The sequence below is a fragment of the Vipera berus genome (assembly GCF_964194415.1).
Source record: "Vipera berus genome assembly, chromosome: 16".
In the NCBI taxonomy this organism is placed as follows: Eukaryota; Metazoa; Chordata; class Lepidosauria; order Squamata; family Viperidae; genus Vipera; species Vipera berus.
Window position 1 is genome coordinate 2,474,533 of NC_138219.1, and position 18,945 is coordinate 2,493,477.

The 18,945-nt window shown below is 49.9% G+C and overlaps 2 protein-coding genes across 4 annotated transcripts in view; one reads left to right on the forward strand and one right to left on the reverse strand.

Moving 5' to 3' along the window:
* SCYL1 (SCY1 like pseudokinase 1) overlaps window positions 1-4,480 on the forward strand; it is a 30,948-nt gene extending 26,468 nt beyond the window's left edge. For all 3 annotated transcript variants that reach the window (XM_081340393.1, XM_081340394.1, XM_081340395.1), the window contains exons 16-18: window positions 186-440; window positions 1,119-1,185; window positions 3,046-4,480. In XM_081340393.1, the coding sequence (XP_081196519.1) occupies window positions 186-440; window positions 1,119-1,185; window positions 3,046-3,170 (447 nt within the window). In that variant the 3' untranslated portion in view covers window positions 3,171-4,480. The remainder of the gene's footprint in view (window positions 1-185; window positions 441-1,118; window positions 1,186-3,045) is intronic.
* Window positions 4,481-5,148: 668 nt separating this feature from the next.
* Window positions 5,149-18,945, reverse strand: part of CDC42BPG (CDC42 binding protein kinase gamma) — a gene marked incomplete at both ends in the record, with an annotated part of 72,916 nt that continues 59,119 nt past the window's right edge. The window contains 11 exons of the mRNA XM_081340392.1: window positions 5,149-5,199; window positions 6,305-6,387; window positions 7,777-7,894; window positions 9,854-9,971; window positions 10,470-10,590; window positions 11,425-11,509; window positions 13,122-13,219; window positions 13,631-14,218; window positions 16,397-16,459; window positions 16,821-17,037; window positions 18,207-18,288. Of these exons, the coding sequence (XP_081196518.1) occupies window positions 5,149-5,199; window positions 6,305-6,387; window positions 7,777-7,894; window positions 9,854-9,971; window positions 10,470-10,590; window positions 11,425-11,509; window positions 13,122-13,219; window positions 13,631-14,218; window positions 16,397-16,459; window positions 16,821-17,037; window positions 18,207-18,288 (1,624 nt within the window). The remainder of the gene's footprint in view (window positions 5,200-6,304; window positions 6,388-7,776; window positions 7,895-9,853; window positions 9,972-10,469; window positions 10,591-11,424; window positions 11,510-13,121; window positions 13,220-13,630; window positions 14,219-16,396; window positions 16,460-16,820; window positions 17,038-18,206; window positions 18,289-18,945) is intronic.

The following is an 18,945-nucleotide window of genomic DNA, read 5'->3' on the forward strand; positions in this document are numbered from 1 at the left end:
AGAAAAGCACCCCCCTTTGTTTCTTTGTTCCAGAGGTTTCTGCCCTGAACCGCTTTCATGAGGACTAGAAACTTCCCGCTTTAAACATTTCTCTAGATGAACTTCCCAAAACCAGGGGCCCTTTTCCCCCTTCCCTCCAGTTGCAGAAAAAGAGACTCATCCAGCTTTTCTAACTCGATTCGTAGGTTACCCCCACATTCTCTGACAGGCAGGAGTCCGACTGGAGCAGCTCTGCCTGGGATCTGGAGCCTTCCTGGAGCCCCCCAAAGGGGGGGACTACCCCCACAGAACCCCTCCACTCCAGCCTCGGCACCAAAGCCGCTACAGCCCCCCACCAAGACGCCAAACCGGCGAGCGAATACAACTGGGGGAGCGTGGGCTCCGGGGACAAATCCGATCCGTTTTCCTGTCTGGCTGGGAAGCCACCAACAGAGAGGGAGGTGCGTGGCTGTGGGGATGGGTGAATTAAACCACGGTTAGGGTTAGGGTCGCTAAATGAACCGAGGACTACCTGTATTGCTGAAATTGGCACGAGGGAGGAAAACGCAGGCTGGGTATTCATTTTCCTCTGAGCCAGAATGTGGTTGGGATGGTTTATTAGTCGGGTTGGCTGGTTTCACACAACACACAAAGTTAGTTTGTAGGAGGCCCAGCCTATATTTCAGCACGTTCACAAACCAAGTCTTCCCCTCAAGCCCACCATTTATCAATTTGGGCGTCCCTATTCCATGAATGTAACACTGGTGTCTTTGTTCATCCTGGTTTAGTGTGTAGCTTCGCCAGCCTCCTTTGTGAAGTTAGCCATGGTGGTTAGTAAACCCTGTTTCATTGCTTAGCGTGATGTGTGAATGCAGCCACTTGAGTTTCATCCGGTAAGCCCTGGTTAAAACTCTTCCATGTGGAAACCTAGCCAACTGAATCTCTTTCCCTGGATAAAACAGGGGCTAAAATCAACTTTTTGTGCTGAACCACAGGGACTAGAAACCACGAGAATGCAACTTCTTCTGTTCTTAATGATTGAGCAGATCACCACCACACCCTAAACCCCCAATGTAGAGTTGTAGCATGGTGCAAATGTCAGAGCAGCCTTTAAATTCATATATTCTGGGTTTCCTTAGAAAAATGCCGACACCCTGCATGAGTGGACTCTCGAAGGAAACTGGGCCACGCTGGACTCGGATCAAGGTATGGTTCCTTCCCATCCGTGCATTTACTCATGGAGTATGGATGTAGTACAGATAATCCTTGACTTACGACCGCAAGGGAGCCCAAACTTTCTGTTGCTGAGATATTTCTTAAGTGAGTTTTGCCCCATTGTATAGCACTAGCCATAGACTTATATACCGCTTCACCCAGTGCTTTACAGCCCTCGCTAAATGGTTTACGGGGTCAGCCTCTTGCCGCCCCCCCCCCCACGATTTGGGTCCTCATTTTACCCACCTTGGAAGAATGGAAGGCGGAGTCAGCCTTGAGCCGGTCAGGATCGAATCGCTGGCAGAGAGCAGTGAGTTAGCCTGCAGTGCCGCATCCTAACCACTGCATCCTAACCATGACCTTTCTTGCCACAGTCGTTAAGTGAATCGCTCCAGTCATTAAGTTAGTCCCACGGTTGTTAAGTGAATCTGGCTTCCCCATTGACTTTGCTCGTCAGATGGTCTTAAAAGGAGATCGCGTGACCCCGGGATGCGGCGACCGTCGTAAATAGGAACCAGTTGCCAAGCCTCTGAATTTGGATCACATGACCCTGGGGAATGCCGCAATGGCCATAAGTGTGCAAAAAAGGGTCACAAGTTGCTTTTTCCAATGTCATTGTAACCTTAGAAGAACAGAAAGAACAGGGCAGAACAACAGCTAATGACCCTCTTTTACCCGTCTACCATAGAGAGCGTCCTCTCGTACGGTATTGTGGTTTGGTATGCTGGTCTGACAGCCGCGGATAGGAAAGTATTACAGAGGGTAGTGAGCACAGCACAAGACATGGTGGGCTGTCCCCTGACACCACTGGATGACCTCGCCAGGGCCCGCTGCCTTGGAAGAGTGAGGAAAATCCTCAGGGACGACTCACACCCTGGACGGTACCTCTTTACTCTCCTACCGTGGGGTAGGAGATACAGGAGTATAGCCAGCCGTACCAACAGGCTGAAGAACAGCTGTTATCCATGGGCTGTCAGGCTCTTGAACGGGAAATAATTTTTTATAAACTTTATGCATGATTGACTTGCGAGGCCGGTGCGTTGTGCAATTAGCTCAGAGGGTGTAACAAGGTGGAGGGTTTGTTGTCACTGTGAGTTGGGGGGGTGGGGGCATGAAGGGAGGCTCAGCCAATCTGATGATGATGATGGATAACTTTATTGTCACTTTGAATGTACACCAATCGGCATACATCAAAATGAAATTTCATTGCATACAGCTCTCAAAGGGTCACCACCTCCGATATATACTCCTTGTTCGTGGCCCGCTCAAATTTCACATTGTCCATTTTAGTCTCTAGGGAGTGAACGATGGCACACAGGACAGATGGAAATGGGGCTGCATGTGGATTAGCCCTCAAGTTAGCTTGTATTCTGACAACCTCGCCTTCTTTCCTTTTTCTGATCCTGACTCTTCCACCCTTTCCTTAAAGAGGCCTTGCTTCTTTTCGCCCCTGGAGCACGCTGCTGCCGCCGCCACCAACTCCTCCAAAAGCCTCTCTCTCTTCCTCTGGGCCTGCCGACAGCCTCAATGTATGCATGGTTGTACTTTGACAATAAAGGTTCATTCATTTGTCACTAAGTGAACTGTTGTAAGTCAAGGGCTACCTGTATTACTGTTATCCTTATTATGTTGTTTACCATTCCTCTTTTTGTTCATCATTATTCTGTTCCTTTGAATCTGCACTCGAGAGTTTTTCTGCACCGGAGAGAAATTCATTGTGGCTCTTATCACACTTGGCCAAATAAAGTATTCTAATCTATTCAGTTCTGTTCCTCTCCGCTTTGGCTACGGTCGGACGGGGTTGGCAGCCGCCCCCCCAGGCCACTTTCTCTTTCTTCTCTGGATCCACAGGTCCCAGCAAGATCGAGCTGGCCCGGAAGAAGCGAGAAGAGAGGCGCCAGGAAATCGAGGCCCGGCGAGCTGAGAAAAAAGCAGCCAAGGGACCTATGAAGTTGGGGGTCCGGAAATTGGACTGAGACTCTGCTCCACTCGGCCCTTCTCCTCTGTTTCGTCTGGACGGCCTGACGCCGTCAAAGAGGCTGCGAGAAGGAGGCGACGCGCCTGCAACTCCGCTTCCCCAACGCACTTTGGAAACGCGGAGCTCTTCCCCCCCCATCCGGTTTTGCTCGACGTGGGGACGGCCATCCGCACAGCCAGGCCCGGCTGCGTCCGACCTTCGTTTGCCCCTCGCGGGCCGATTTCTCTGGTTTCAAGTAGTGAAAAAGTAGACTTCCAGAAGCCTTGGGATGGGGGTGGGTGGAAAGAGAGTGCTGGATCCATCGCACGGTCTCTCTGCCTGTGTGCGAAGAAAATCAGACTTTTGCACAGAGGCAAAGTACCAGGCGGATGTGTACATACATGAGTGAGTGAGTGTGTGTGTGTGTGTGTGTGTGTGTGTGTGTGTGCAGGTGATAATCCATGACACGGAAGCAGAGGGGAAAAAACTTTGAATGAAAAGCTGCAAGAGGGTTCCCACAATCCCTAGCCAATCTCTCTCTCTCTTTTTTTTTCTCTCTCTTTCTGTCTTTCTCTTTGTCCCTCTCCTTTCTCTTTCTTTTCTCTCCGTCTTTCTTTTTCTCTTTGTCTCTTTCTCTCCTTTTTGTGTCTGTCTCTCGCTCACTGTCTCTTTTTTTCTCTCTTTTTCTGTCTTTCTGTGTCTGTCTCTCTTTTCTCCTTTCTCTCTTCCTGTCTTTTTCTTTTTCTTTCTTTGTCTCTTTCTCTCCTTTTTGTGTCTGTCTCTCTCGCTCACTCTCTTTTTTCTCTCTTTTTCTGTCTTTCTGTGTCTGTCTCCTTTCTCCTTTCTCTCTTTTCTCTCCTCCTGTCTTTTTCTTTGTCTCTCTCTCTCTCTCTTTCTCTCTGTGTGTGTGTGTGTGTGTGTGTGTGTGTGTGTCTTTCTCTCTTCTTTCTCTCTGTCTCTTTCTCTCCTTCCCCCCACCTCTGGTGTGCACTTGCAAACCAAATGCCTTTGCTTGGCATGGCAAACTTGGTTAAAGTTGTCTTAATCGTTGGGTGGTTTTGCCTGCAAAGTGCAGCTGCCTCGACGTGGTAGTTTGCAAATCTGGAAAATGGGTTAATTCCAAGAGGGAAAAAGTGATGCATTTTTTCCCCTCCAGGCATAAATTTGGCTGGTTTTCAGCAACAGGGTGGGGGGCATATTTTGGTTTTTTTTCCCCTCAGGGCTATTGAGAATTATGGCTGGAAGTGGGGAGTGGGGGGGGCAGCAGTGAGAATCTCAATCCCTCTCATGTTTTTTTTCTTTTAGTAAAATAGCTTGCAAACAACTCTAGGAGATGGTTTGGCACAATCATTTTACTGCTTTTACAACCTGAGGAAAATGACACACTTAATTCAAAGGTCTGGGCTGAAATTTTGGTGAAAACCAGGCTAGGAAAAATGTCCTCAACCTTCTGTTACTCCTCGGATTACTCCAGAATTATTTCAAGAAACAGCCCTTCAGGCAGTTAATGTAATTTTTTTTTAATGTGCATTCACTCAGAGGTTAGACCTCTTCTGTTTAGAAGACGGCTGAGAATAGCTTAGCTTTTTTTTTAAAGTAAACATTAAAAAGGTCTTTAAAAGGGTCCTGACCAAAGGTCCTGACTCATGGCTATTTGTGCAACAAGCAGGGCAGGGAAGAATTGGTGTCAGCAGTGGGATCCACAAAGCAGCAGTTCCCGTTTCCTCCAAGATTCAAGGATCCCCTGAGGGGGTAGTGCAGGAAGGACACAGATCCACTGTCCCACCACAGGATTAAGTGCGGCACAGATGCGGCTTTCTTGCAGCAGACCCAGAGTCCAGTCGCTGCCCGTCCTTCCTCTTCCTCGCCTCCCTCCATTCCTAGATAGCAACAAGCAGGTGCATCAAACGAACTGGATGTTCTATTGCAAACTGGCACCAGCGTACGTGTTTCACGGGCGGTGCGGCTGGGCACCGGAAGCTGTGGACCTCTCCTAGTCATGTGGTGCTGGTGCTCCTTGGGCTGGACGGAAGACTGGAATCCGAGACCTGTTGTGGGGGAAAGCAAGATCTTAAAAGAGGGAAGTGGCCTGGCTTGCACTATTTTAGAGATGAGACTCCAACTGAAAACAGAAGAACACAGTTGGAAGGGGCCGAGGACAGTGATGGCCAACCTTTGTAGAGGCCGAGTGCCCAAACTGCAACCCAAAACCCACTTAGGTATGTCGGGTGCCGGGTGGGCGTGGCCCATTGGGTGGGCGTGGCTGCGGTGGTCACAGCAGATTGGCCACCACGATGTCGCTCGTGGGGAGAGACACTTGTGGTGGCCAGGCAGGGTTGGGGGAGATCCAGGGGGTCCCGGGCGGGTGGGACGGTGGGCAGGAGGCTTATCCTGCGGGGTGAGGCGAGGCAGGGGGGCAGAGCAGGGGTGCCATTGCCACGAGGCAGGGGCTGGGACGGCTGTGGCCTGCACACAGCAAGCGCATGGAGGCCAACTGGGTCCCATCAGCAGCCACAGCCCGCCGGCCCCTCGCTTTGGCATGACGTGGCTGTTTGCCACCTTGTGCATTGGAGGTGACGCAGCTGCCGTGAGGCCGCGGAACAAGCCGATATTCCCACAAACACGCGGCGACGGCTGAGAAGTGAACGGAGAAACGGAATGCAGCTGAAAGGCAGGTTCAGGTTAGTAAAAAAAAAACGCTTGGGAGAAGCAGGGGCGGGTGCGGCAGCCTTATCCTGCACGGGTAGTTGCTCGTGGATGGGGCTGAAAGCCTAGGACTGGGGCAACGGCACGCGGTGCCCACAGAGAGGGCTGGCCGTGCCGTAGGTTCGCCACCACGCTTGTAGGCCCTCTAGTGCAAACGCCCCCCCCAAGCAGGAGACCAGTTTTGTGATGACCACAACTGGATGCAGAATTCCAAGCGTGGAATTCTTACCAAGGCTTTGTAAAGGGGTACTAGTACTTCACGCGGACTCGATTCCGTCACTCGGTTAACGCAGCCTAGGGTTGCGTTGGCTTTTTGTGGCGGCTCTGCTCACAAGCAGAGCCGCCACAAAAACCTGTCGCAAGCGCCACTTGTGACAGGTCAGGAAACAAACACACACACACACACACCAGTTTTGCAACTCAAGTTTCCATTTCTGCGTCCCTTACCTCTCCCAGTGACGAAACGTCGGAGGAGAGAGACTGCGGAGACAAAGTGTTGTCGGAGAGCGAACTGCCTGACTTTAGTCTGACTGTGTGGCAAAAAAACAGAGAGGGCAATTAGCACGAGATTAAAACTGCAGGAGTCTGTCTTCCAAGAGAGGCCCTGGATGAGTGGACTTCAGTTCCCAGAATTCCCCAGAGACCATGGCTACTACCGAGAATGCTGGGATTTAAAGTCCCTGCAGCTGGGAGGCCACAACTGCAGTTACAGCCAGTTGTAACTTGACTTAACAACGGTTTGTTAAGTGACCTTTAAAGGTTACAAGGCCATTGAAAAAAGTGCCTTCCTGACTGTTTTTCACGCTTACGACCGCTGCAGCATCCCCAGGGTCATATGATCCAAATTCACATGCTTAAGCAACTGACTCATATTTACGACGGTTTGCAGAGTCCTGTGTTCACGTGACCCCCTTTTGTGACCTTCTGACAAGCCAAGTCAAGGGGGAAGCCAGATTCACTTAACAACGGTGTTATTAACCTAACAAACTGAAATGATTCACTTAACAACTGTGGCAAGACAGGTCGCAAAATGGGGCAAAACTCAGCCACAGAATGTTCGGGCTCAATTTTTATAAGTGGAGGACTACCCGTATTTCCCACCCCGCTGCTTTAGGCCAGGGCTTTTCGACTTTTTCACCCATCGTACCACTTCTAGGATATAGCAACATCCGAGGACCACCAGTCGCCTAGCAAGGGGTCAAAAACTTGATGACCAAAACAAAACAAAAAAAAAGGAAAAAAGTGATGAAGTACAGGTAGTCCTCGACTTACAACAGTTCGCTTAGTGACTGAGTTTACAATGGCACTGAAAAAAGTGGCTCCCAAGCCACAGCTGAGCGAGACATCTGCCCACCCGCCCGGCAGCGCTCTTCCTCCTGTCCAAGGTTTTCATGGTTGTGAGCATTTCTGTTGAGGATTGGCAGCAGGGGTGGGGGGTGTTTGGTTTTTATTCCCCCCCCTCCGCTGGGTGATTGCAGCAGGTTTTGGTCACTTCACATGACCCTGGGACACGGTGACCGTTCTAAATATGAATCAGTTGCCAAACATCTGAACGTAAATCCCAAGACCCTGGAGATGCTGCAAGATTCCAGCTGATCGGTGCTTCTTCTGGGCTCAGAAGCGCCAGGATCGGTGCTGAGCTCCAGCTGGATCCTGGCGCTGATCCTGGCACTTCCGCTGAGCCCTGACAGCCCCGCAGCTCCAGCCGTCTCTCGCTCAGGCTTGTGCGGTGCTTCCACCGGTTCAGCTCATTCCCCTCCCCCGCTGCCACTTTTCTAGGATGGCCGCGTACCACCTGCCAGGTGCCAAGGTACCACAGGTGGTCCCCGTACCACTGGTTGAAAAGCCCTGATCTAGGATCCCTTCAAATCCCCCCGCGCACATCCCATGTGGCCCTTATTTCCCAACATGCTTCTTACAGAAGGAAGCAGGGGCCAGAGGGGGCCCGTTGTGGCCCTCGGGCAACGGCTGTCCCATCTCGGAGAGGCTGTTGCAGCGCATTCGAACGTCGGCCTCCTGCCTCTTCTCTTCCTGCGCCTGGACGTGGTTCAAGGTTGCAGGGTGGAGAATAAAGAAGGTTGGGTTGGAAGGACTGCAAGACGAATTGTCTGCAGCAGTAGTTTTAAGAAAGGCCCAAATTCTGGCATGCAGTAACTTTAAAATCAATCAGCGTAGAGCTGGAAGGGACCTTGGAGATCTTCTAGTCCAGCCCCCTGTGCAACAAGGAGACCCTATACCAGGGGTAGGCAACCATGGCGCTTTCATGACTCGTGGACTTCAACTCCCAGAATTCCTGAGCCAGCCATGCTGAGGGGAAAGGGAGAGGTTTCCAAGTTGAGCCAGGCTGGCTCAGGAATTCTGGGAGTTGAAGTCCACAAGTCATAAAGCGGCCTAGGCCTAGGCCAGGGGTAGGCAACCATGACTCGTGAACTTCAACTCCCAGAATTCCTGAGCCAGCCATGCTGAGGGGAAAGGGAGAGGTTTCCAAGCTGAGCCAGGCTGGTTCAGGAATTCTGGGAGTTGAAGTCCACGAGTCATAAAAGAGCCAAGGTTGCCTACCCCTGCCATATACTATTCCTGCCCTGTTGCTGTCCAGTCTCTTCTTAAAAACCTCCAGTGATGGAGCATCCACAACTTCTGGTGGCAAGCCGTTCCACTGGTTAATTGTTCTCGCTATTAGGAAGTTTCTCCTTAATTCCAGGTCGCTTCTCTCCTTGATTGCTTGATCAATTGCTTCTTGTCCTGCCCTCTGGTGCTTTGGAAATAAGTTAACACCCCCCCACACACACACACACACCTTTGTGGCAACCCCTCAAATACTGGGATACTGCTATCATGACACTCCTAGTCCTTCTTTTCGCTAGACTGGCCATTCCCAAATCCTGCAACCGTTCTTCGTATGTTTTTGTCTCCCAGGCCTTTAATCATCTTAGTTGCTCTTCTCTGAACTTTTTCCAAAGTCTCGACATCTTTTTTTGTTAACGTGGTGACCAAAATAGGTATAAAGTGGTACTAATATTTATTTCACCTGATTTGGATTCTATGCCCAACGGATCATAGATCACAACAGGGCTGTTCGTTTCCTGTGCTAGGGCTGCAAAACTGAAGAATTGCAGGCTGGGCTTGCCTCTTTACAACCAAAACATCATTTGGTCAACTGTGGGTTTTGCCTATCAATCGTGGTCTAGACCAGCTGTTCTTGAATATTTTGGACTTGGGGCCCCTTTGTGTTCTTAAAAATGATGGGAGGACCACAAACAGCGTGGTCTTTGATATTTATTGTGTTAGAAGTTTTAAAAGGTTTATTTCACTTTGGAGACACCCAGCGGTTTAGGTGATACAAGATACTTATAATAAACTGTGGCTTGTGGATTACAGCTATTGGTTTCACTCTGGCATTAAATCAAGAGGGCACAAAATATGTCTTTTTGTGGCACCCCCTGATTTCCCAGAACGAGGTGCCAGGCCTTTGCAAATTGGGGGGGGGCTGTTTTAACAGGCAAATAGCACCTGCAGTTGCAGATTCACATCCACCTTATTCTGTTGCCCCCCCACAACCCTGTCAGTCAAACGTGAGCTGACTCATGTTGCGGCTTAGCGCAACACACTCTGATTGAGCCGTCAGATCACCTGGCTGATCCAACAGGAGGGAAGCTGGTGAGAGATTAGGAGAAATCAACCGTGCAAAGCAATGGTCCCCAATATTTCTATTGCTAAGCACATTGCTAAGCACATTGATTTGTGCTTTAAATTGTAAGCCGCCCTGAGTCTTCGGAGAAGGGCGGGATATAAATGGGATTAAAATAATAAATAAATAAATAAATATTTCTGGCTTTGCAGACCAGCTGTGGGTGGGGAGGAAATGGTTCTGTGCGAGTGGCAGGTGAGCACGCGCACCACGCCTTGCACGGCCGGGTTCCAAATGGGTTGTGGCCAGTACCAGTTGGGGTTGGGGGACTCCTGATGTAAAGGGTAAGCAGAGCCGCGGTGACTCACCAAGTGCAGATCCTGTAGTCGATGCTGCTTTTCGCTCGGCCCGACGTGGACCAGGTGGTTGAAGTTGCTCGGGGAAGAAATGAGTCTGGCGCGGAGGCTGGGGTTGCGCATCATCTCTCTGCGGGAGACAGAGGGGCAGCATGTAGCATGGGGATGTCCAGACTGATGTGCCCTGAGTAGTGCAAATGGGTGTGGACTCTTTATTGGAACTGCTGAAAGGACTGTGTGTTCCACACCCATTTGCACCACTCGGGCGACCCTGAGGACACAGATAAACCCCAAGTGGCCTCAACGACTCTCTAAAAAGAAGGCAAATGACCAGCTGTCTGCAAGGAGTATAAATCCTTCCATTCCCCACCCTACAGTCAGAGCTGAAGAAGCTTCTTGGGTGAGAAGCGAAACCTCTTCAAAGAAAAACAAGGAAGTCCAGTTGCCTCCTGACAAAAAAGCACCTTTGGGACAACCAGGATTGCAATTAACCAAATTTGGCCTGCAATGCAAACTTTTCCCTGATCTAGGTAAATGAGAATGGCACCGGATTTTGCAACAGCCTGTGTAATTTCTGAGTAGCGGTGGTCACAAAATCCCCAGGCTGCCCCTCTCGGATCAGCCTCACCTCCTCTGATGTTGCCAATCCTGCTCAGAGATCCGGAAAGAAAAGCAACGCTTGTGTCTAGTTCTCATGAGGTACCGTCGGCTGTTGTCGGTGGTCTTGGGGATTTCAAACTCATCCTGGTCTGAAGGAAGGAAGGAAAATCAGGATCCTCACATCGAATTTAGACTTGCACAACGCGCTTATGTTAGTGAATGATTCAAGTGAGTCGTGCAACGTGCCAGCTTGGCTCGTTCGGACTGGGATTGGCTTTTTTTGTGATCACAAACTCAGCCACTTTGATTAGCATCAGAGGCAGTGCAGTCTGATACAGGCAATCCTCGACTTAGCAGCAGTTCACTTAGGGACTGAAGTCTCAACATCACGGAAAAAAGCGACTTGTGACCATTTTTCACTTAACGACCATTGCAGCGGCCCCATAGTCGCGTGATTTACATTCGGGTGTTTGACAACCGACTCGCATTTATGACGGTTGCAGTGTCCCCGGGGGTCACGTGATCCCCTTTTGCGACCTTCTGACAAGCAAAGTCAGCGGGGAAGAAGCCAAGTTTGCTTAAGAATCACGTTCCTAATTCAACAACTGCAGTGATTCACTTAACAGAGGTAAGCAAGAAAAGTTGTAAAATGGAGCAAAACTCCCTTAACAACATTTCTCACTTAGCAACATAAATTATGGACTCAGTTGTGGTGGTAAGTCGAGGACTACCTGTCGTTTGTACTTTATTGCAATTTTAATGTGATTTTATTTATATATTATATACATACAGAGATACACACATCGATACACATTTATTTCTGGTTTCATTTTGAGCAAGCAAATTTAATAAATAAACAAATCTGGGGACCCACAAACGAGGTATGTTCAGACCCAGGTCAAGCATGTTGTGCAAACGCAGCTCCCATTCCCTCTGCAAAGTCCTGGTTCTCCCGCTTTACCTGCTTCGTGGACCTTCCTTACCTGCGCCTTTGTTTCTGAGGTAGGTCAGACGGACTTTTTCGCTCCCGAAGGTGCACAAGGAGCCTTCGGGATTCAGGGCCCGCACCTGACCGGAGAACAAAGGGATCAACGGCTGTCGTTCACCTCTCCCAAATCCCAACCCCCCCCCAGTGGGCCAACGGCTTCCACTCTCCTGCTATGGCTTCAACATCAAGGAGGGACACACACACACACACCTCAAATGGACACACATAAAGGACAACCATCCTTGCCTATCACAAGCAAGCCAACCCCTCCTTTCTCTACACCAGGGGTAGGCAACCTTGGCTCTTTTATGACTCGCGGACTTCAACTCCCAGAATTCCTGAGACAGCACGCTGAGTGGAAAGGAAGAGGTTTCCAAGCTGAGCCATGCTGGCTGAGGAATTCTGGGAGTTGAAGTCCGCAAGTCATACAAGAGCCAAGGTTGCCTACCCCTGGCCTAGGCCGCTTTATGACTCGTGGACTTCAACTCCCAGAATTCCTGAGACAGCCATGCTGAGGGGAAAGGGAGAGGTTTCCAAGCTAAGCCATGCTGGCTGAGGAATTCTGGGAGTTGAAGTCCGCGAGTCATAAAAGAGCTAAGGTTGCCTACCCCTGCTCTACACCAACCCAGAATCAAAGAGAAAAACGTTTTGGGAACAGATGCAGTAGTGGGATTCAGCCGGTTCACACCACTTCGGCAGAACCGGTAGCTAATTTTTTGTTGCCCAGGCCCAGAACGGACTTCCGGAAACGGCATCCATGCAGAGAACCAGTTGTTCACATTTCTGAATCCTACCCATGGAACAGATGGGTTGCGTACCACACCCCTGGCACCTCCTTCGAGACACCTCACTCTCCCTCGGATGCAGACGGAGCCACCCGGTCGTGGTAGAAGCAGGACCGGGTACAACGACATGGCACCTTCCTTGACTTACAACCATTTACTGACCATTCAGAGTTACCATGGCACTGAAAATGAGTGTCAATGTTTGCTTGAAATTTGTTTGAACTGTCTCATTTATCGGAACCATGACAAGGGGGACTTAGGACCATTTTTCACACTTAACGACTGTTGCAGCATCCCCATGGTCAGGCGATCCAAATTTGGACACTTGGCAACTGACTCATATTTATGACGGTCGCAGTGTGTCCCGGAGTCACGTGATCTCCTTTTGTGACCGTCTGACAAGCAAAGTCACTGGGGCAGCCAAATTCATTTAACAACCGTGTTGCTAGCTGAACAACTACAGTGATTTCCCTTAACAACTGCGGCAAGAAAGGTCGCAAAACTCACTTAACTTGCTTAGCCACAGAAAGTTCGCCAAAGGGGGATCACGTGACCCCGGGACACTGCGACCGTCATAAATGTGAGCCAGTTGCCAAGTGTCCAAATTTTGATCACGTGACCACGGGGATGCTGCAACGGTCGTAAGTGTGAAAAATCCCTTTTTTCAAAGCTGTCGCAACTTCAAACAGTCACTGAACAGATGACTGTAAATCAAGGACTCGGCTTAAAGGCATCCACCCTATCAAACTATGTCCAGGAATGCAGGCCTTTCGGGCAGCCACCTCGCACCCACGGCATCCATTTTGTGAAAGCGCTCACGGCTGGCTGCACCCTGATTGCTGATTTAGTGCCTCTCTCATTTACTACCTATTGTTGTTGTTCGGGGGATAGAAAACATGGCAGGCACCTTTTTCAGGCAGATGGTCTGAATCCATTCGGCCTTCCGGACGTCAAATATATCCAGGCTGTTTTCGCTGAATACTGACAAATAAGGGGCGTTATAGCCTGAAATGGAAAAGGGGACGGGGTTAACGCCGGTGTGCTCAGTCTGCCCCTCATTCCTGCAGCTACCCACATCCTGCCAATTACACTGCAATCAGCTTAATGCTAGTTTATCAAATAAGCCACAATGCACTGGGCTTCGTAGCCGAGGAATCGAGGGCCACTTCAGCCTTTGCCTCATTTCGTTGACATCAAATTAGAATTACAGTTGGAATTATTCTTCGGTAATGAACATCCTAATAGCGCTCCTTCCTATGCATTCAAAACGAGCGGCATCAGACGCCGATTGTACACTCAGCACTGCATGGGAGCCCAGGGGCGTGGACAGATCCCACGTGAAGGGATGAACCGCAGCACCCATCATCCCCAGCCAAAGCTGCTCCTCCCCCCCAAAAAAATCTGCAACCCACTCACAGCAGCTGAGAGGAGCGGCCGGCCACATCAGCTCCTGGGAACGGCTGCGGTGGCCGTGTGTGTCCACGTAGAGGCCGAAACCGCTGAAGCACAAGATGAATTCGCTCAGGCTGACCTCCATGGCTTTCAGTGCTTCCATCTGGGCCACAGCTGAGGCCCGGACATCGTCCGCGTGGGGCAGACTGACCGGAGACCCTTCATTGAGCAGAGGGTAGAGAGAGAAGCCAGATGGGTAGCCCACGCAGAGCCGGTCCCCCAGCACATCTAGGCACTGGACATAGCCCGGCGCTTGGATCTCCTTGATACGACGGTGGGGTGGGTGCGTGGCGGTCAGCTGAAAGCAGAGGACCTGGCGTTTGCAGGCCACGCAGAGCACGGGGGTCGTGTTGCAGCAGATCAGCCCCACCGCCACCGCCTGGCAACCTTTGGCCTCCACTATCTTGGTTCCCGGTGCCTCGGGAGTCTCCAGCTCTGCCCATGAGAAGATTCGGACCCCGTGGTTCTTGCCACAGAGCACAGAGAGCAGCTGAGCTTCAGGGGAGACCAGCAAGAGCTGCACCCGCCGGCAGTCGCCCAGCTGCAGCACATCTGGAGGGGAGAAAAGGGGATGAGACGCGTGGTCAGGGATCGGCAGCCGCAGCCACCAGAACACCCTCCGGGCAGACAGGCAGAAAATCAGGAGCAGGAAAATTATGGTGCCAACAATCGAAGGAAATACAGGTAGCCCTCAACTTAGCACCATTTGTTTAGTGACCAAAATTACAACGGCACTGAAAAAAGTGCTGGTGTCCTGCCATTCTGTTGGGGGGGGGGGGCTCTGCTGGCATTCATCATATGCTTTCGCTTTTGTAACCGCTTGGGAATTAGGGAGGGGGATTGTCTTCAGAAATGAAGCAGACTCCTTCCCAGCCAGTTCCAGCCTGGTTCCAAGGCCTCTGTGCCCTGAGGGTAACCTGTTATCTGCCTTGCACCTCAACATTCTCAAAACAAACTTGTGGCATCACATAGCCTGCCAGGGGTCTGGTCAGAGTGGGCTGGGTTTTGGAATGGGAAAAATTGCTTGGCGCTTTGTCTGACTTTACTGCATCTACTTTATCTCAGTAAATGTTCTTTTGATTAACCTTAATGGAGTCGTGTTTTCCTGAGAGGACCAGCTGGGCCACCTGGCAGCTGACTCATAGTTATGACGGTTGCAGTGTCCCGAAGTCAAGTGATCCCCTTTTGCAATCTTATTTACAAGCAAAGTCAATGGGGAAGTTGTTACTAACTTGACTGCAGTCATTCACCTAACCACAGTGGCAAGTAAAAGGTGTGGGGGTGGAAAATCACTTAACAACTGTCTTGTTAGCAAGCAAATTTTTCGGCTCAGTCATGGTCGTTAAGTCGAGGACTCCCTGTATCATGTTGCTTTAAAAAAAAACAAGCGGGACGATTTAGCTTGCTTTTGCCAAATCGACTAGTTTCTAGCATTGCACACAACAATTCGTACACAATACAAGTACAGGGAGTTCTTGACTTACTAGGACCACAATGGAGCCGAAAAATTTTGCTTGCCGTTGTGAAGCCAGTTGTGCAACCTTTTTACAACCTTGCCATAGTGGTTAAGCGAATCCCTGAAAATGGTAAGTGAGCCATGCGTTTGTTAAATTAAGTGCCTGAAGGCAAAGACAAGAAGCAATGGATGGAAACTAATCAAGGAGATAAGCAACCTGGAACTAAGGAGGAATTTCCTGACAGTGAGAACAATTAACCAGTGGAACTCCTTGCCTCCAGAAGCTGTGAATGCTCCAACACTGGAAGTTTTTAAGAAGAGACTGGACAGCCATTGGTCTGAAATGGTATAGGGTTTTCTGCCTGAGCGGGGGGTTGGACTAGATGACCTCCAAGGTCCCTTCCAAGTTTTTTATTGTTGTTATTTATTGTTATTTTATTGTTTGTTGTTGTTGTTGTTGTTATGTGAATCTGGCTTCCCCCATTGACTTTGCTTGTCAGAAGCCAGCCTGGAAGGTCACAAGTGACTCTAACCCTTAGGCTGGGCAACCGTCATCAATACAGGCCACTTCTCAGGTCTCTGGATTTTGATCATGTGACCTTAGGGATGCTTCAGCGGTCCAAAGTGTGAAAAAGGGTCATAAGTCACTTTTTTCACTGCTGTTGTAACTTTGAATGATCACTAAATAAATGGTTGTCAGTCAAGGACTACCTATAGGCCTCGAAGTAAAACCATTTTTTTAGTGACCAAAGTTATGGCAGCAGTGAAAAGAATGTCTTATAACCAGTCCTCGCACTTACAGCCGTCATTCCCTGCCCCGCAGACCCAGGATCAAAGTTTAGACGCTTGGCAACCAAGCGTGTATTTACGATGGTTGCAGCATCCCAGGGTCACATGATCACCCTTTGCAACCTTGGATTTGCCTCATCACCACAGGATTCACTTAATGACCACAGCAAAAAAAGGTTGCAAAATGGGATTCACTTATCAACTGCATCGCTTAGCGATGGAGGTTCCAGTGCCAATTGTGGTTGTGAGTCGAGGACTAACCTGTATGCTAAGCCTGAAAAAGCAACTCTCCAAGATCAACCATAACCAACTCTCAGTGTGTGTGTGTGTGTGTGTGTGTGTGTGAGAGAGAGAGAGAGAGAGACAGAGAGAGACAGAGACAGAGAGAGGGAGGGAGGGAGGGAGGGAAGGGGGAGAGAGAGAAAGAAAGAGAGAGAGAGAGAGAAAAATAGCTCAGATCAGCTGGGACCAAGTGGACTGCTCACCGTTTGTCCTGAGATTAACAAGGAAAACTCCGTCATCCGTACCCAGAGCGAGACGATCCCTGTCTGCAAAAAAAGACAACACCATCACAATTAGTGCAGTCCAGCCCCGGGCCGTGGCCTGTTTGGAACTGGGCCACCCAAGTGGTGGGCGAGCTCTCGCAGCTGGGCGGGCACTCATGCGAGAAGCTGCGTTTGGTGAGCAGCACCTGCGTGCACCCACCGCTTGTGCAAACTGAGCTGTGCGTGGGAGCATGTACACCCACTGCTTGCACGGAGCCATCCCCTTCACCCCCCCTGCCAGTCTGTAAACTGGATAGGTTGGAGACTCCTAGGGTGGTCCACCGCAAATCAAGGCCGTTGTTCCTGCTCCAGAGACAATGCCCCGGAGGAGCAGAACAGACCCACCCACTCTGACCCGCAGCACCTATGATTGCGGCCGAGAGGGCATGGGGGATGAAAGGCAGCCCGTTGTCGTACGCCTCCTTCAGCACATAGACTGCGCGTTCGCAGTGCCGGTTCTGTCGCAAGAGCTGGTGCAGCTCGCTCAGCAGCTGCGTCCACCTCCGCATCTCCGCCTCGCTGTCGGCCAGGAAGAGCATGGAGCTGGTGGTGGAAGGGCAGGAGAGCTGGGTGGACGTCACCTGTGGAAGGAATGGGGTGAGCAAGCAGGTGCCAACTGGTGCCCAGCAATGCCCCAAGCTGGACACTGCAAGCCAAGGAGAAGGACGGCACACAGGAACAAATGTGGACACATATTAAAAACAGCCCGGGTCACTTCTGGATTTTGTGTTTGACTTGGAAAAGAATGAAACTTTAATTTTGGTTCTGTTTGTTGCTATAGAAATGGCTGGCATATGCAGGTAGCCTTCAATTTACAACAGTTACAACGGCACTGGAAAAAAGTGACTTATGACCATTTTGGACACTTATGACCTTTGGCGCATCTCCGTGGACACGTGATCAAAATGCTTGGTAACTGTCAAGTCTTTATTATGGTTGCATTGTGATCCCCTTTTGTGACTTTCTGACAAGCAAAGTCAGTGGGGAAGCCAGATTCACTAAACAACCTTATTACTAATTTAACAACAGCAGTGATTCACTCAGCTGTGGCAAAAAAGGTTGTAAAATGGGACAAAACTCACTTAACAAATGTTTCGCTTAGCAACAGAAATTTGAGGCTCAATTGTGGTCATAGTTCAAGGTCTACCTGTATATAGTATCTTGCAAAAATAAAAAGCTGAGGCTGTACGCTATTACCTTATACTATTGTGCTAAAAAAGAGTCGGAAAGCAATGTTTTTTTTCTTTTCCCCTACACTTTTTTCCTCTTCTCTTTTTCCTCGACTTTCCCGTTATTTTCATTTTTCTTGGTACTTCATATTTTGATACAGTAGTAAACATTTGAATGTCCGAAAACAGCAGAGGCTTCGACCACACTCTTGTGGCCACTATCTTGCCTTTCTTTTGACCGTACTGCCTTCAGGCATTTTCAAATCCTGCTTTTTCAGAGGCTTCCCTGCCCCCAAACCTGGCACAGACCCCCTTTTTGAGCTTTAACTCTGGGAAGCCCCACTTGGTCCTGAGAGGGAACTCAACAGCTGCCCCACATGGAGAAACCTCAGCTTAGGATCCCTGTTATTTTTGCAAGTGAGCTGGAATGCCCTCGTCGGCCACTCGAGCGGTCTCATTCATTCCTCTGAGGTCTTGCATTAACCGCAACTCAAAGCATCAGCAAAGTCCCCATTGAGATAAGATAGCACCGGACAAAGGTATTCCCATTTTGGACATCTCCCGTCCCTTTTGGTTCTCACCCGGAAGATGCAAGGCACATCTTTGTTGCTGGCATGGATGACATCAGAGGCCAAGACAGGAACCACGGAAAACTGCTCATCCCTGTCGTCGGGATAAAAACAAGTGAGAAAAAAAATGTACCCACTTTCTCCTGAAGTGTGACTAAGAATAACCGAAGAACAGAGTAGGAAGGGACCTTGGAGGTTTTCTAGGAGACCTTGTACCATTTTGTACAAATGGCTGTCCGGTCTCTTCTTAAAACCTCCAGGAGCCACAACTTCTTAAGATAAAGTCATTTCATTGATTATTTGTTCTCATGGTCAGGAAATTTCTTCTTAGTTTCTTTTTGTGGCAGCCCCTCAAATTACTGGAATACTACCGTCATGTTGCCCTTTGTCCTTCTCTTCATTAGACTAGACCAGGGGTAGGCAACCTCGGCTCTTTTATGACTCATGGATTTCAACTCCCAGAATTCCTCAGGAATTCTGGGAGTTGAAGTCCATGAGTCATAAAAGAGCCGAGGTTGCCTACCCCTGGACTAGGTGAAGGTAAAGGTTCCCCCACACATGCGTGCTAGTCGTTTCCGACTCTAGGGGCTGGTGCTCATCTCCATTTCAAAGCCGAAGAGCCAGCGCTTGTCCGAGGACGTCTCCGTGGTCATGTGGCCGGCATGACTAGACGCCAAAGGCGCACGGAACGCTGTTACCTTCCCACCGCAGTGGTCCCTATTTTTCTACTTGCATTTTGACGTGCTTTCGA